At 37.7% G+C, this 18,705-nt stretch overlaps 1 protein-coding gene across 1 annotated transcript in view; it reads right to left on the bottom strand.

The window, feature by feature from the left end:
* Positions 1-18,705, bottom strand: part of LOC134854109 (uncharacterized) — an 86,593-nt gene that overhangs the window by 32,535 nt on the left and 35,353 nt on the right. The window contains exons 7-9 of the mRNA XM_063870222.1: positions 12,571-12,691; positions 7,787-7,975; positions 1,732-2,489 (exon numbers count right to left, since the gene is read on the bottom strand). Of these exons, the coding sequence (XP_063726292.1) occupies positions 1,732-2,489; positions 7,787-7,975; positions 12,571-12,691 (1,068 nt within the window). The remainder of the gene's footprint in view (positions 1-1,731; positions 2,490-7,786; positions 7,976-12,570; positions 12,692-18,705) is intronic.

Genomic DNA, 18,705 nt, shown 5'->3' with positions numbered 1-18,705 from the left:
GAGATAACTTGTGAAGTATTAATGGGATCTGGATGGAACTAAGATAAGGAATTGGAAGGTACCGGAGAGCCTCTTAACGTCAGAACAATTCTTGAGTAAGCCAAATAGTTAATTTTTGGACTAAATGAGAACGATTGAGCAAGCCGAGAAGAATAGTTGGTCTTGTGGGGGACGCTATTGCTTGAAGCAAGGTTAGTTGTGTCTCATATTTGTTATAGAAAATTCTAGTTGTTTTGAACACGAGTTAAGTGCCGGGTTGAAATATTTCAGTGAGCGAGTAGCGCTGGAACCCATGTTTAGTACCGGGTAGAATTAGTTGTGTGAGCGAAATGCGTCGAAACCCGAGTTTAGTACGGGGTTGAATTAGTTGTCTGAGCAATTTTTGCTAATGGAGTTGGCGAGTTTTGAATCGAGTCAAGCGATTGACGATAGAGATAACGAATCAATTGAACGGAACCAAATACGGGCTTTGTCATAGAAGTTGTTAAATAGTAGTTAGCGCCTTAAGGGAATTGTAAAATGCTTTTATTTCCTTTGCAATTGACAATTTTCTAATTGTGCCCACGATTTGCTGATCTAGTAAGAAGCACATGAGGAGAACTGAAAAGAGCATAAGCCAAGGGGGAAGTTGCGTAATCCTTTGATTGGCCGATTTAGTCTGACCACCACATAACCCTTTTGGGATTGTCGATAATATCGTTTCTTATTGTCCCCCGCTATTAAACGGTATAAAGGATAGATACTCTGCGGCCGTTAAAAAGAGTGACAACGTGCTTACATGAGACGACTCCCCGAGATAAATCTACAGATTGCCTGAAAATTCGAACTCAGAATCAAGTTATTACCCTAGTTACCTACTAAACGGCTTTGGAGGATTATTAACTTGGTCACCTCAGCGCAAAGGAGGATTCAGGAGAGGTCGCTGGGCGGAAATTTTTTAAACTCTTTGGGATTCGACCTCCTGACCATCCCTCAGTGGATGTGGGACAAACTGAAATGCATCACAGAAAAGTAGATATTTCTCCGAATTAAACTATAACAGATTTTTTTCTATCAATGTTTTCTGAATTGTCTGAATTTTGAAATTGTGGACCGAGTGTCTGTTTCACCAAAACTTATGTAGTCATAGCATAAAGAAGTCAAAAAAAAGAGCGCGAACAAATTGAAGAGTATGTAATTGCTCTTTCACACATGTTCTTTCACGACAAGGCATGAATGAAAAAGGAAAAATTAGAACGCATGAATGAAAAAATAAATCATTTGCATAGTTTCGCGCACTTTTGCGGGCTCTTTCACAACTTTCCGGGCTCTTTTTTTAAAAGAAGCCCGGTTATAACAATTGAAAAAGAGTGAATAGAAGAAAACATGGATTCTGAGTACGAGTACCAGTTGTGATTAATAACCCCCAAAACTGTACTCTCAATTTTACAAAATATTCGTCTCTGTCCTCCAAAACAAACAGAAAGAGCAAAAACATACTCTTCAACAGTTAAAACATAGTTGAAGATGGCCTCCGGCAAAAGAGCCGCCCTCGGGCATCTTTCAACTATGTTCTAACTACTACAAAGGCTTTTAAAAATTGAAACATTGAATACACAAACTAACAATTGGAAAACCACTCGTTCTTTCATACTTATTTAAGCATTGTCGAAGCAATAAAGCAGTTGAGAGAAGGTTATTTGTTACAATACATCACGGACTATCTTGACATTTAAAAAGATGTTTTATCACCTGGGCAGCAGAACTCTGGCTCAACACGCCGATGTATTCTTCCTTGTCCAGAAACAAAGTCAGTTTCAGTCCGTTTTCTTTGCCAGTCTTGGAAGTATTTCTCACTTCGGAGTAGATTCCATTCTGCATGTTCGTATCATAAATCGAATTAAAAATGAAACAGTTTCCAAACTTTGGGTTTGGGTACTGTTTAAACTGGCTAGGATCACAGTTGCGACCATCGTAAGTACACTGGGCAATGAAATCATTGGCCTGGGTTCCAAAATAATTCAGTTCCTCAAGAGGAAAACGGGCAAATGGTCTGAGATCTGAATAGTCGAGGGCCGTCGAGTCGTCATACGCTTGGCGCCAGTCGTATTCAGCCATGTTTTCGTCAAAGGCCGAGTAGGGGTCGAAATTATTGTACCACGAATAGTAATTGGACCAGAAGTTCGAATTATAAGTCAGGCCACCATCGCTGCCGTAATAATTGGAAGATGATGAGGGTCCAGAGGATCCTGAATATGACGACGAAGAGTCGGAACTACTTCCGGATTCTGACCTTCGAACCCTCAGCATCGATTGAATATCCCTTCTATTCCGAGTGTACGCGGGCGCCATGTTCATATCTAGACCACGTCTGTTGATCTTAATAACAGCTTCTTCCGCCTCCCTCTTGACCCTTGCTGCGGTCGGCGGTGGAGCTGATTTGTAGGTTATCCGGAACCCCATTCTACGTGCAGTGTAGTCGCTGAAGAATCTAACAAGCATTTTGACACCTGCAAACAAAATTGCTCCATTCATTTTTGCTAAGGTGAACTGAAGTGGCTCCCCATATAATCGAAATCGTCTCTACTACAGTTTTGATCATCGTTTATTTCTGCAGAAAAAAAGAGATGTACTTTTGATTAACAATTATCCTGGCAAACAACACAAGAATTCCAATTTTCCAGCCAAAAATCTTTCTCCTTTTACAATACAAAAGCAGCTGTTCTCGCTAGATTTATTGGCGAGCAAAACCAAGGCTATGACTTTTGAATTTCCTGGTGAACAAAGAACAGAGTGTGAAAAAAGTCAAGCTGGCTGATAGGCTGAACGAAACAAAGGTCACACCTTTTTCAGGCGCTGATTTAAAATTGATACAATAATTTTTTCACCTTTTGTGTATTTTATGACATTGAATTCTGCTTTTAAGTGCCGAAGTTTATGGCAGTTCGTTATTTTTTGTTGACTAGTAATTTCAGAAAATTTCGTTGCTCTAATCTAAAAAAAACGCAAGAAGATCGAATTGAAAGCGTAATTTGATAAGAGATATCTCGGTTAATAAGTCAGAAAGTTGTTAGATTTTAACTTTTTTTAATTGATCATAACATCCACAGTTTATAGCTTAAAATTCAACGTGCCATCACAATTGTCTTTCAAGATCCTTTAAACATTGCTCAGGCTATAGTTTTGTTTGACAAACTTTTCGAAAATGTTTTGAAAATCCGCCGCTGCAGCTCAAGAAAATCCTAGATCCGCCCCAGGTTTTATTAACTACATAAGGACTCAATTGAACACTTAATTTTTGATATAATCAGCCCAAAAATCATAGCTTTGCTAAATCTTTTTTCTACCAAAAACTATTCAAGACCAATTAAAGGCAGTCGAAACATTCAGGGCTTTGCCCTGATAAGAGAAGTCTTGTTTGCCCGGGTTGACCGTCCGGCTTTTTTTCACTTTCCCCCACATTTGATTTTCAGTTTTGAAAAACTATTTTAACTTTTCAACTCTTTTTCTAGTTGTTGTACATGATAATAAGGCTAAATGCGTCATGTTCCGATCTAAGGTATGTGGGAAAATCTTTCACAATTGTTAGTTTGTTCACCACGCCAAATTTCATTGCATTGTGACTAATTTAATGCAAGTTTTGAAAATTGAAATCAATAGTTGGGGGAGTGGAAAAGAGCCCAACTTTGTGATAAAAAGTTCTAAGATCACCAAAACTCAAAAAACTCGCCTGAAACATTTTGAATTTGTGTCTATACCGTAAATACAGATAGAAATCAATTTCTACAAATCTCCTACTTATAGGTAATAAGGGGTTCAAAACTATTTTGGAGACAACAAAAATTCAACTTCGACTTTTACCGTTTAATTTTGAAATCAGACATCCCAGGATCCCAGGGTTAGAAATGGGATTCACAGATTTATTGCCAAGATTACCATCAGGAAAAGCCTTCCCAGCATCAAATTATGATAACGAATTGATGGTGGCAACGGTGAACAAGACTTTAGAAAACTTTACCAATAATTAGTGATTGTAAAAAGAAGAATTGTAAAAAGAACGAACTGTACAATCCAGTGGATGTAAATACTGTTACTGACTTGGATTACAAAAATCCAAAGGGCGGAGACAAAGAATTAGCATTACACATCCAACAGTCGTTCTCCGCGAATGTTCTTAATTACGTCACGGACGCAAAACGAACTTGTTATTGTAATCTTTCGCGCGCAGAGTCTTGCACAAGCGGTTGTATTCCATTAAACCTTTCTAAATTTAACTTCAATCAATTTCCTCTTTCAAAAAAATCTTTTTACTTCTTTTTATCACATTCTTTTTTATAAATTGGCTCATTCCTAAAACATGAAGACAAATATACAATTTCAGAATTCTTTTCGTCAGTAAAAACTTCAAAAATTTCCCTTCGGGCAGATATTCAAGGAATTACATTAAAGTTTGCTAACGACACTATGTCGGAAATACACAAAAAACTCCTTTGAGAATTGAAATTACCCGCCATCCCATTAGTTTTTACGGAACACTTCTCGAACAAATTAATCAAATTAATAACAGACGAGGAAAAAATACTCAAAGACGTGATGAAGGCGGTGGAAGAGGGCAGACCACTGGATAGATTTGGAGCTTACATGAAGACCTTCCAACGGGACATCCACGTGAAGGAAGGACTACTGTTTAACGACAACAAACTAAAAGTGCCAGCAGCCCTAAGATCTCCATTCATGTCATTACTTCACGAAACACACCCAGGACAGTTTGGAATGAAATCTCTAGCGAAAAACATATGGTGGCCACACTTGTATAGAGAGATTTACTGCCACAGGAAAAACTGCAATCAGTGTATAAAGGCGGGTAGGAACCTAAAAGTTATTTTGGGGACAAACAATACCGAGAAAGTACCGATCCTATCAGAACCAAACGAAGAATTAGACCTGGACTTTGCTGTCCATTGGAAAAAAAATGGGGTAATTCAAAAAATCTTTTGTTATGCATAGATCGTTTCTCTGAATTTCCGTCAGCCGAAGCTTCCTCGTTTTTATCCTTTATGTCGGACTACTGTCATATACATGGGTGCCCGAAGTCTATTAGAGCGGACCAAGGGTCATGCTTTATTTGGAACGGTTTTAAAACTTCTGTGAGAAGAACAATATTAACCTTATTTTATGTACAGTCGGAGATCTTACATCCAATGGAGTCGTAGAACGCCTCATTTATTCAATTGAAGCAAAACTTAGGGGCAATATCGTTTAACGAACCTAAACCAACGTTAAACGCGGCACTTGATAAAATCATTTGGAATATTCGTTCAACGAAACAATCATCCATTAGATGCTCATCTTTTTCTAAACGTTTTAATAGATCGCCTAATACATTCTTGAAATCACTGGTTTCGCACACTTAGATAAAGGGAAGTGAACTATGTCAAGAGATAGAGCACAGGACTGGAGAACGACTGACAACATCGAGGACGGCTACTTGGAAAACACAATACAAGACAAGAGGGGATACGAGAGCGACCCGACGGATGAAACAGATCAAGATCTCCAAAGAGCACCTCTATCCAATCCCTTCAGTCGAGAAGTTATTTGGTTTAGGAAGACGGTTAACAGACGGGAAGGCGAACCGTATTTTATACCCCTTGGCCGAAAACGCTGTCTGATACTACACATTGATTAACCCTTGATAACGGTCATGTACTTAAAAAACTGGACCTAGCTTTCAAGAAAACTCAACTATTGGCTCCTAGAAAATTTCGTTCAATCCCGAATTCGATAGTTAGTATTTATGATTTAGCAGGGAAACGAAAAAGAATTTCGCCATCGTGGAGAAGAGACACGAATGAAACTGGCCCATCATCAACATACTTACCAACCAGAGCTAATGGCACAAAAAGGAGTAAAACTAAAGCCCCAAGCGTTAAAGGTTCACGTTTCGCTTACTCGGATATCAACTCTTCTCTAGACTTAGACCCTTGGGATAATGTTTTAGAGGATTATTTGGGAACCGACTCGGAGAATGTACTTAACTCTCAATCTTTTGGTAGTGATAGTGCTTTAGATCAGTCAGGACGATTTATAGCAAATGAAACCCCAACACTTACTTCCAATGCATCAACCGCGGGCACCAGCAACAAACCAATAAGAATCAAGAGCTCCCCGGAGAAAACTACAGAGGTTCCATCAGTAGAAGTCCCTAGGTGTAGCGTGCCTCGCCCCAGAAGAAATCCGGGCCCCCCAAATTTTAAGGAGAGAGGCGGTTCATCATGCAGATGGCACCAGGAGCAGCAACCACGGATATACTGGACTCGGACGAGGAACCGCTCATAACCTTCTCGGCGACTAGAAAAGAACAGACCTCATATTCACTAGAATCCCCATCGGCCTACTTGACACCACTAGAGGATTTACTACCCAAACCAACGTTAGTGGCTGAAACGACATTTCCTCAATAATCCCCAATATCGCAGTCATATAATCTCTATTAGTAGAAGACGTACTAGACAACCAAGATGACGAGGGGAGCGATATATCGTCGATCATAGAAACGGAAGTATGAAAAGAGGCCGACAATTTCCATGATACATTTAATGCCACTTCCTATAACTCACACACTCTCTTATTTTTATGAACTTGAGATACCGTTGATTTCTACCATTGGTTATTAACTTCATTTCAAATTTGATTTTATTTACAATTTCTTAGTTTTAGTGAATTTGTAGACTAGTTCTTAAATTAACATATTTTACTTAGTTACCTAGTTAGTTTAGTTTGTTCAATTTGTTTGTATGATACATAACCGCAATTGTATATAACATTTCCATAATTGTCTATTCGTTGTATATATCGGTATCATTTTGTAGGTAGCCTGTAAAAATTATCCCATATTCATCTCCATGATAATTTGTATATTCTCTGTAAATTCCATTGGTGCTAAACGTTGATATTTTTGTTTCAAACTTTGTCCCTCGTGGAGTGAGGGGAGAGTGGAGTATATGTGTGATATTGGCTACCCAGTGAAAGTGCAGATATATTTATGTACTATTAGTAAGTAGTGACCTTGACCTCTATTAGATAATTACATACCGGTCCATGTTAACCGTTCGAAGTCCCGTGGACTTCGCGTCACTAGTTGTTCTTTGAAGACATCGGTCAGTTTTAATTCAATACCTCTATTTTATTTTTTTAACTGAGATTAGATAGATTAGATTAGCAGTGGTATTTGCATACTTTTATCAATTTTGACGAATCAATTCATTTAGCTGCGGACTTGTTGTATGCGGGGTTCATGTATCTGTCGACAAAATTTCTAATTATGTATTGTGTACAGTTAGTGGATTTTTCAGTAAATTCATGTAGGTAAAAGAGTCGTTTGCCTACGAGTTTCCGTTATTGTTTTGTGCGAAAGTGGAGAACTTTTATTTAAAAAAATAAACATGCAAAAAAAGTTTCAAAAAAAATTTGTAGGGAAAGTTTCTCACGTACAACCTACTTATAAGAAAAGTCAGTATCTTAAAACTTTCTCATAAGAAAAAGTCCTTATCTTGTAACATTTTTAGAGTTGTAAGACTCTTATAAGAAAGTTCTAAGATAGCAATTTTCGGTCAATCCGGGTGTTTATACGTCCCAAAATTGAAAAATTGGATGAAAACTCTCAAATCTGGTTGAAATTAATTCAGGCCAAAGAAAAATTGGATATTATTAAAAACAGAGCCTAATTTGGTAAAATGGTTATTGGGGCCGTATAACAGAGAGTACAAAACATATAAATGAGTAGCATTTAATTGTGCATGCTTGCCTGTAGACCGAATGGGTGCAGTTGGGGCTACGCTTCCGCAGAGTTTATTCCGCCCATCCACACGAATGACCTCATCAATCTGGCTGTTGCCGTCGTGGAACATGAGGAAGTCATAAGGACATGTCCCACTGCCGTCCGCTTCAATATCAAACGAAGAGTCAATGGACAACTCGATGATCTCTCCCCCAGCTGAAGTAAATACAAAGTTATTGTTGACTCGTTCTTATTATTTTTAGGGAAATGTAGGGGACCTATCTAACAATACCCCCTGTCCCAGTCAGTGGCGTGCGCAGAAAATTTTCTAGGGCGGTTGTTCCGAGGTCTCCAAAAATTTTATTAAGACCCATTTTGTTGAAAAATTTTCTGCGCCGCAGGCAACTTTGGAAAAAAACGGCAAAAAATGACTTTTTGAGAATTTTCGAAAAATATTTGACCAAAAAACTTTTTCGGCGCGTTTCCCCTCAAATTTAGTTATCATCATCATCATCAGCACCATTCTTTATTTAGACAATTATGTTGGTGCCAAAGGCGCTTTTAGAAAGTCAGCCAAAACTCGATCTCGTAAAATTATGCAAAAAAGGGGACCCTTTGAAAACATTTGGCAACCAGAAGTGAGAAGAGGAGCAACCTCTGAATAAAACATCAAATTAGCGATAGAGTTTTCTATGTAAATTTTTAAAGTTTTGAGTTGGTAGAAAATATACCAACTTAATCTACTTAACAATGTCCCCCTTCTTGAAAGGGGGAAATTATGAAGTAGATCCAGTGATGGGGTGGGAAACTTGGGACTGGGTGCTGTACCGCATAAAAGAAAGGGTGTTTAGCAGAAAAAAAAACTGGAAAAAAAACCAAAATGAGAGAAAGATAACAACGCGAACTGGGCATTTTGCAAATTTACAAAATCCGGTGTGCGGCTACTAAGAATGCGATGCGGAGAAGTGGCTATTCTACAGGGCAATTCAGAGGAATTTTTTTAAATCGGCAATTAAATAACGATCTTTTCTAAATAAAACAAGGACAAAAGCTTAATGTTAAAATCCGCATCGGCCAGCTTTTGTATTTTTTGCACATACATTAAACATGTAGCCAAAAATGACCACCGTTCTCCTATATACACTTAGTTGCACTGACCCATATCTGATCAAAAAAATTTTGTTGTCGCGGGTTTCGACAAAAACAATGACGGATTCTAAGCAGTCCAGAAATTCAAGGATTCGAGGATTGCGGGGAATGTCATAATATAATGAAATATTGCATGGTGAACAAACAAATTATTGTGATCAGATTTGATCTTCATACCTTGCATCGTAACATTACGCGTTTAGCCATAATCTGACGTAATGCAACTAAACAAAAATTTAACTATGGGAAAGTGGAAAAAAGCCAACCATCCTACGAAAAATTCCCCTTTCTTAAGAATTCTGATAAAATTTGTAGGAAATTTTCGCTATCTTAAACTTTCGGTTTTTTTCCTTCCCCCTACTCTACCTTTCAAATTTTCTTTTTCTCTAGTTGTAGTACATAGTAAATTGGCTAAACGCGTGATGTTACGATGTAGGTTAGAAGGAAAAATCTGTTCACAATTGTTAGTTTGTTCACATAAAAAAGCGGTTTGAAGAGAGAAAAAAACTGGGGAAAAAAACTGGAAAAAATGATAAGAGAAAACAAATGCAGATAGGGCAGTTTGCAAAGATAAGATAAAAACTCCATTGCACTAAGATCGGAATGCGGCCTAGAGGCTGTTCTACATATATCGCGCGTTAATTGTCCCAAATTGGCCGATATATCGCGCGTTAATTGTCCCAAATTGGCCAAAGTGGCAATTTTTAAACCCCCATAAGTTTACACAAAATGATCACACGTAAAATATCTTTTCAAATTTATGTTCAGCTCAACAATACCTTTCGAATAATAAAAAAATTCATCAAAATTGCAAGTTAAAAAGTCGAAACTTGTCTGAAGAAAAAAATCCACCCGATCAAAAATATTCAGTTACTTTTGTTACGAAAGTCGGTCCGAACAATAACGATCTTTTCTATATTATATAAGAACAAAGCTTAATGTTAAAATCCTCATCGGCCAGTTTTTGTATTATTTGCACATACATCAAACATGCAGCCATAAATGACAACCGTTCGCTTGTATACACTTAGTTGCCCTGACCCATATGTGATCAAAACAAAATTTCGTTGTCGCTTGTTTCAACGAAAACAATGACGAATTCTAAGTTGTCGATAAATTCGAAGATTCGAGGACTGGGGGGACTCGGAGAACTCTGCTCACCTCAGAGAGTCCCAAATTTGAAAAGCAGAAAACCAGGAGTTAATTAAATTGCGGTTTTGCTGGGCCATGTCAAAGAACATCTCCAGCCCGCAAAAAGGTCAGGAAATTACAATCAGAGTCTTTTGTAGAAAACCCAAATCAAAAAAATTACGGCGAATGTCACTAAGAAGCCATAATTTTTCAGGCCAAACTTTTTGATGAGGACGTTAAGAAACAAAAATTGGACGATATGATTATCAAAAGGGACCAAGGCCTTCGTTTCTCAAAAGTCCTACCCAAACAATTGCCCCTGATAAAATGTTTTCTGAAACTTTTCACTTTCCTCAAAAATCAAATTTCCAGATGCTTTAGAGCGACAGTTTTTAAAAAATTTCTCTTTGAGAGGAGGGGGCTAGTAAACTTTGCAAATAGTAAGATAATCAAATCTGCTCTTCTGCAAAACAAACCATTTGGATCTACGGCTCTTTTTCAGCACCCTTCTTTGGTTTTTTTCTGAAATTCATTTGATTAAAATCTATTTAATATGATTTTTCATGTAAGAAACTGCAATAAAAATAACAGCGTGAACAGTTGAACAAATTTTTACAACGTTTCCTGCATGCAAGTAGCCGTGTGAACAATTTTCGAACAGTTTCATTTTGTAATTTTACGAGGAGGGTGGGAAACTGGAGAAGAGCCGTATCTACTTAACAACTGCCCCCCTTTCAAGAAAGGGGGTGGAACTATTAAGTAGATTAAGTTGTCAAATTTTCGACCAATCAGATTGCAGCAAAGTTCGAATTTTATTTACAAAGCTCTAGTGTTAATTTACTGCTTTAATTTATAGGGGTTGCCATTTTTTAGTAGATACAAAAGGGAGGGCCCGAGCGCCCATGGATCATAATCAACCCCCCCCCCCCCCATTTACCCCAATTTAACCCCCCCCCCCCCCCATTTACCCCCAATTTAACCCCCCCCCCCCCAGTTTACCACCCCGTCCCCACCACCTTACCCCCCCCCCAGTTTACACCCCCAGCTTTCCCCCGTTTACCCCACCCCTTTAGTTGGGGGGGAGGCAAAAAAGCTTGAGGGGCGAGGGATGACTTTGAGACATGGCAATTAGTAAAAGACATGGCATACATATTGCAAATTTCTCGCAAAATTAGCAAAATTTGTGCAATAATAATCGAATTTAGTTCTAAAAATGAAATGGATTAAAATCGGTTATAATGGATTATAAGGGATTTTCATTTTAAAAAAAAATAGATTATAATGGACTATCTTGGCAAAAATAATCGATTTCAGTGCCAAAAACAATGGATTATAATCGATTATAATGGGTTCTAATGTATAATTTTTTTTTCAAAAAAAAAACGATTATAATGGCAATAAAAAATATAATCGATTTCGTGGTCTGAATTTTACATCGGTAATGGATTATAATGGATTATTTTTGTCTCGGGAACCCATTAGAATCGATTAGAATCCATGGACGCTCGGTGCGGGCAGCAAAGGCAATTTCACGGTTGAAAACTCTGAAACCGCAAAAAAAAACATAACAATCAGTGGCGGATTTAGGGGTGACCCGTTGGCTTGCTCGTTCATCCTGACCAAGTAGAGGGTCCCCGTTTGGGTATTATTTTATGACATCCATTTTCCTTTATGACATCGATCAACCTTAAATTTTTTTTTGATCAACCGCAAATCTCAACCCCCCCCCCCCCCTAAGTGAGCTACCGTAGAATGCCCTCCCCAAGCATGTATGAAAAAGAAAAATAATTCTGTATAAAAAAATGTTGTATAATTAAATATTTCTGTGAAATAAACAGTTCTGTATAAAACGCCCACAAAAATTGTTTTTCACATTTTTAAAATTTGATTGCATTTGTATGCTGTAAATTACACAAATTATTGTTTTAGTTCAAGTTTTTTTTAGTAATACGGTTAATTTTGAACAAATCTATGCTATATACTTAAAGTTAGCTCATGAAAAATCCATATTTTCTCCCCCCTTAATGGATTTGGGGGGGGGGGGGGGGATTGTACGGTTTGATCCAATTTTTAAAGGCTCCTCAACATTCTTTTGCTTCTGATGAGCTTAACTTACAGAAATGCCCGCGACCTGGTTTTTCAAATCTCAGAAAATTAGTGGCAGAGACCCTGTCAACTTTTAGTCATATTATATTTGAAAAATAACCATTTTTCTGATTCATTCAGAAGATGTATAACTGAATTATGAAAAAGGGAAACCTTTCCTTTGTTCTGGCACCACTTCTTTAATTCGACAACAGCCTTTACCTCAAAGAAGACTCGGAAAAATATATATCTCATAAGATTTTCTTGTGTTGAGAAACACACCGATCTCAAAGTGTGCTAATCAGATTAAAATACAGCTCGAGAAATGAATGAAACAGTGACTTTTATACAACGATTTTGTCATGAATAAAACATTACCTTATAGATCAATTTATTATACACATAAACCAAACAACTCTGCCCGGCTAGTAAATTAAACTGCTTACTGGTTGTGGAAATCTGCCAGACACAGTCTAGGTCGTTCTTGTACATGGTGGAAGGGTACCCGTCTGAAGTAAAAGTCTGGTCTGATGACGTTGCAGCTAGATCTCCCCCGCACAGAGCAAACTAAAAAAAAGTTTCGCTCAGTTCTCCGGTAACAAAAGTTCAAAATGTGAACCAGCATTACAAAAGCAACACTCAAAAAGGTTCAAGTCACTCATTCTGAAGCAAACATTTTGAGCGCAATTCGGTCAAAAACAGATGAAAAGGTTCAAAACTTGCTTCAAACAATGCGTAGCACCTCGATTTTTACCTGGAATATTTGAAAACAGCATCAAAATAACCAAAAAGCCAACACACTTAAATGAAAAAATTTCGCTATGAAATAATTTTCAGAGAAGAAAAAAATGGCTCAAAAAGTCGAAGCCAAGGACTTCATTTTTTTCCGAGCCAAGCAATAGACTTTTAAATATACTTTCCCCCTACCCTTCCTCAGCGACTAGTTTCAACCCTTTATTACCCAAAGGGTCCCCCTTTAATACTAAATTACGGCATCCAATTTAGGCTATCCAATTTAGGCCCTAAAATTGTTCTAAAGGCGCATTCGGCGCCAATATATACAAATTTTAAGAAAGGTACTGTTGTGATTTAGTATTTTAGTATGTTTTAACCTTGACCACTATGTGTTAATTATGTACCAGTTAACGTTTACTCTTCGAAGACCAGTGGACTTCGCGTCACTAGTTGCTCTTTTAAGACATCGGTCAGTTTTAATTCAATACCTTATTTTATTCCTTTTTAACTTAGTTTACTTAGAATAGTTACCAGTGGTATTTGCACAATTTTATTATGGCGCAGTCATCAACTGATTCGAATATGCGGGGAATTCCCGCCTTTTGGCCAAATCACACGATAGAACCACCCACCCAATAAACCAACTGGATAGACCAATTTCATCTGGCTATCATCGCTAAAGAGAATTTAGATATAGATAATCTAAAGGAGCCATTGGAACTGGAGACTACGATCCCTATCCTAGAAGGCGCCCAGTAGTCAGAAAATGAACCAAAGAGGAAAGCCAGGGAAGACAGAAATAAAGAGACCTTGCGAGTCTACGAACACGCAGAGGACAAAAGAATAGCAGAAGAGAAACGTCAATTCGGAGGTATGAGGAGATACGAGGCCGATAAAAAAAGTAAGATCAATCTTATATTTGGCCCTAGGAGCGGAAGGAAAGAGAGTTTTTGCTCAAAACACCCAAGAGTTAAAGTCCTAGGAATCTCCTTCAAAGAATTTTTCGATCTACAGGAAACAGCTTTTATTAAACCGACAAATGTTACGCTTGAACGATACAAATTGCTAAGCAGAAAACAGAAGGACAGTCAATCCTATGAACAATTTTGGGGCGCACTATCAGACTTAGCAAGATCAGGTGAAGTTGGAATCAACGCCGAGCAGGAGTGGATAAGAGATGTATTTATTTTTAACATGAAAAACTGTGATTTACAACGAAGATTACTCTCGGAAACTCTTAATCCAGTGGATGCACTCAACCAAGCCATCATTGACGAAAAAGGCTACTAAAACCATCTTAAACTAACAAACATGACTAGATCATTCAACACGACAGGAAGTAGCGGCAGAGTGTACAAAAATTTTAATAATGTAAAAAAGGAACCAAATTTGAACATAAAAAGATCTAATACTTGTATAAAATGTGGGAATGCGTTTACCAACGGTCACCTGAATGTGTGTCCGGCAAAGAAGGAAATAATCTGTAACATTTGTAAATATGAAGGACATTTTGGAAGACTGTGTAAATCGAAAGGAAGAAAACCCGCTGTAAATACTGTAGAAGAAGTTGTAAATAGTCAGAATTTTCCATACTCCCTAGAAGACCCACAAGCAAGAATTGAAGAAAACTTTTGTGGCGTGATTAACGCTTGGACAGAAGAGCGGATCAGTGACAACGACGATTGTTCCGTTCTTAACATCAGAACCATCTATGACACCAATGAAATGGAAACAAAGAAATTGGTTAACATTGGACTGGGAGATGACGCAATAGTTAACCTGAACATTCCAGTAGACTCGGCGAGTCCAGTAAACTTTATTGAACAAAAAGTCCTACATGAACTGAAATTGAGAAAACCACATTTGAAAATGCACCAAGTAGACAAGAAAACTCGTGAATGTTACTGCGGTTTTACTAACGATACAATCAACATCATCGGAAAAATTGTAGTTAGAATACAATCCAATGGATGGATCACGGAAGAAACTCCATTTTTTATCACCACTGGACACGAGAGGAACATTTTAGAAAACGACAGTTTACCACGAATCGGAATCGAAATAGCTCAACGACAACCACTACTACCCGTCAAGAACGTAACCTTTCCAGATTCGTGTAAGTCAAACAATCATTCAGACACAATCCTTAACTTGTACCATAAATTCAAAAGATTAATTAACAGAGTAGGGAAAAAACCATTGGACAGAAAAATCACTCATTTCCACTCCCCGTTCAAACCTATCAAAACACCAAAGGCAGAAGAGTTCCTCTGCATTTATTAGATAGTGTAAAGATGGAATTAAATATAATGGAAAAGGAATGGCATTTTGTGAAACCAAGCAAAAGTGATGAAGACTGCTTTATTAGTCCAATAGTGATAACAAGAAAAAAAGACGATAGCATCAAGTTGGCTTTAGATTCGAAACTCCTAAATGACCAGATATTTAAGAACAAATATCAAATGCAAAACATACACGAACTCATCGACAACATAGCTCTCCAACTTTCTAACAAAGATTCAGGGGAAGTCTGCTTTAGCAATTTAGACCTAAAAAACGCGTACATTCAATTACAATTATGCACAGACACCAGCAAACAATGTAATTTTAGTATCGTAGGTGGTGAAACCACCGGGACTTATAGATTTTTAACGGGGTTTTACGAGCTAGGTGACATGCCAACCGAATTCTAAAGGGTGATGGATTCATTACTGAAATATATACCTTTTACAAACTAATATATCGACGATATTTAATAGCCTCAAAAGGATTGTTAAAAGAACACAAAGCGATACTAGCAAAAATCTTAAATATCTTGGACAACAAGAACATGGCAGTTAAATGGGAGAAATGTGCATTTTTCCAAAAAGAAATAGAGTGGCTGGGATTCATGACATCAAACTCGGGGTTGAAACCATTGGTGGTAAAATTAGATCCTATAAAAAGCCTTCCAAACCCCAAAATCATATCTGAATTAAGGTCATTATTCGGCTCGATCAACGAAAATATGAATTTCGTCCCAATCCTGTCAACCCTAAGTTCTCCGTTACACCCACTTTTAGTTACAAAAATCAGTTCACCAATGGAACGAAGATCACACGAAGGCTTTCGAAGAATTAAAGAAACAGATTATTAACATTATAGAGAACAACCATTTCGATATAAAAAGGATGTCAAAATTAAAAACACACGCTTCACGCAGTGGTCTGGGAGCCACATTAGAACAATGAGACGGGGAAAGTTGGTTAACAATAGCATTCGCTTCTCGATTTTTAAATAGTGATGAAATGAAATATTCTACAAACGAATTAGAACTGTTGGGAGTGGTTTGGGCTACAGAGCATTTTAAAAACTACTTGTATCGCGCCGAGTTCGAGATTGTAACGGACCACAAGGCATTGTTATCAGCCTTAAACGCTAATCAAAGTAACAAAACAATGCACAGCAGACTGACCCGTTGGGTAAATTGACTTTTAACATTTAGTTTCAATATCAAACATATACCAGGAAAAGAAATGGGATTTACAGATTTATTGTCGAGATTACATTCAGGAAAAACCCTCCCAATCTCACACTACGATAACAAATTTGTAGTGGCAACAGTAAAAAAGAAGATTGTAGAAAAACCTCTCTGTAAATATTGATTGTAAAAAAATAATTGTACAAAGAACGAATTGTACAATCCAGTGGATGTAAATACTATTACTTACTTGGATCACAATAATCCAATGGGCGGACAGAAAGAATTAACTTTATACATCCAACGGTCGTTCTTCGCGAATATTCTTAACTATGTCAACGACACAATTAGAATTTGTAATTCTAATCACTCGTGTTCAGAGTCCCGTACAAGCAGTTGCATCCCATTAAACTTTTCAAATATCAATTTTAATTACTTACATCTTTAAGACAAAACTTACCTATTTTTCTTTCACATTCATTATTATTAGTTAACCAGTCCCTAAATCTCGAAAGCAAAATCTGTTTGTAGAATTTCTTGCGTCTGGGAATTCATTAAAAAAATTCCCTTAGAGCGGAAAATAAAGTAATCATTTCAAATTTCGACAACGGCATAATGTCAGATATTCACAAAAAATTACTCGCTAAATACAAGGGAGATCTGAAGTTACCAGAAACTCCATTATCTTTCTTCAAACTTTGCTCAAAAAGATTAATTAGACTTATGACAGACGAGGACAAAAATCTCAACGACGTGAAGAAGGCAGTAGAAGAAGGCAGACCATTGGACAGATTCGGATCTTACCTGAAGACCTTTCAACGAGACATCCACGTGAAAGAAGGATTGTTATTCAATGATAACAAACTGATAGTGCCAGCAGCTCTGAGGTCGCCATTTTTGTCGCTACTCCATGAAACCCACCCAGGACAGTTCGGAATGAAATCTCTGGCAGAAAACATCTGGTGGCCAAATTTATGTCGAGAGATTTTTTACCATGGGAAAAAAATTTATGCAGTGTATCAAGGCGGATAAGAATTTAGAAGTGATTTTGGGCACGAGCAATACTGAAAAATGCCAATTTTATCTGAACCAAATGAAGAAGTAGTCTTAGACTTTCCGGGTCCATTGGACAAAAATTGGGGCAACTCAAAATATCTATTACTATGTATTAATCGCTTCTCAAAGTTTCCGTCAGCAAAGGTGGTGAATAACATTTCAGCTTCTTCAATTTTATCTTTTATGTCAGATTATTGTCATTTTCATGGATTTCCGAAGTCTATCAGATTCGACCATGGGTCAATTTTAATTCGAACTATTTTAGAAACTTCTGCGAGAAGAACAATTTTAATTTAATTTTATGTACGGTCGAGGATCACAGATCCAATGGAGTCGTAGAACGACTCATCTGCCCAGTTAAAGCAAAATTCTTGGTAATGTCGTTTAACGAAGCCAAACAATCTTTAAATGCTGCAATTGATAAAAATCATTTGGAATATTCGTTCAACGAAACAATCATCCATTGGATGCTCTCCATTTTCAAAACGTTTTATTAGATCACCTAATACTTTTTAGAAATCTCTGGTCTCACACGCGATTAATTTAGATAAAGGGAAATCAATAATGTCAAGGGATAGAGCTCAACACTGGGGAGCAAATGACACAATCGAGGACGGCTATCTGGAGAACTCAGTGGCAGACAAGAGGGGTTACGAGAGCGACCCAACTGAAAACCCTGACCTAAGTCTTCATCGAGCCCCACTATCCAACCTATCTATCCAAGGAGGTATTTGGTTTAGGAAGACAGTTAACCGATGGGAAGGCGAACCTTACTTTAAACCCCTTGGTGGAAAGCCACTGTCGGATGCAACGCATACGGATGGACTCGATGGAAACCGGCCCATCGACAAGCTATAAGCCAACGGGAGAAAAGGCGACGAAAAGGAGGAGAATAAAAACCCCGAGTTTCAAAGGTTCAAAATTCGAGTATTCGGAATTAGATTCTTCGCTAGACTTAGATCATTGGGACAAAGTTATTGATGACTATTTGGGTACCGACTCGGAAATTGTATACAATACTCCGACTTATAATTTTGATAGTGATTTAGATCAGTCAGGACGAACGATAGCGAGCAAAATCAACACTCATACGACTAGCAGATCTCCAGCGGGTACAAGTGATAACCCAATTAGGATAGAAAGCTCTCCGGAAAAGAACATAGAGACTCCTCCAGCAGATACCCCGAAAGGTAACGACTCGCGACCCAGAAAGAATCCAGGCCCCCTAAATTTTATTGAGACAGGCGCTTCATATGTCAATTGGCCTTAGGAGCAGATACCACCGAAAGTGTAGATTCCGACAACGAACCTCTGATAACTTTTTCTGGCT

The sequence above is a fragment of the Symsagittifera roscoffensis genome, chromosome 9, assembly GCF_963678635.1.
Source record: "Symsagittifera roscoffensis chromosome 9, txSymRosc1.1, whole genome shotgun sequence".
Lineage (NCBI taxonomy): Eukaryota > Metazoa > Xenacoelomorpha > Acoela > Convolutidae > Symsagittifera > Symsagittifera roscoffensis.
This window is presented reverse-complemented; position numbering and strand designations above follow the sequence as displayed.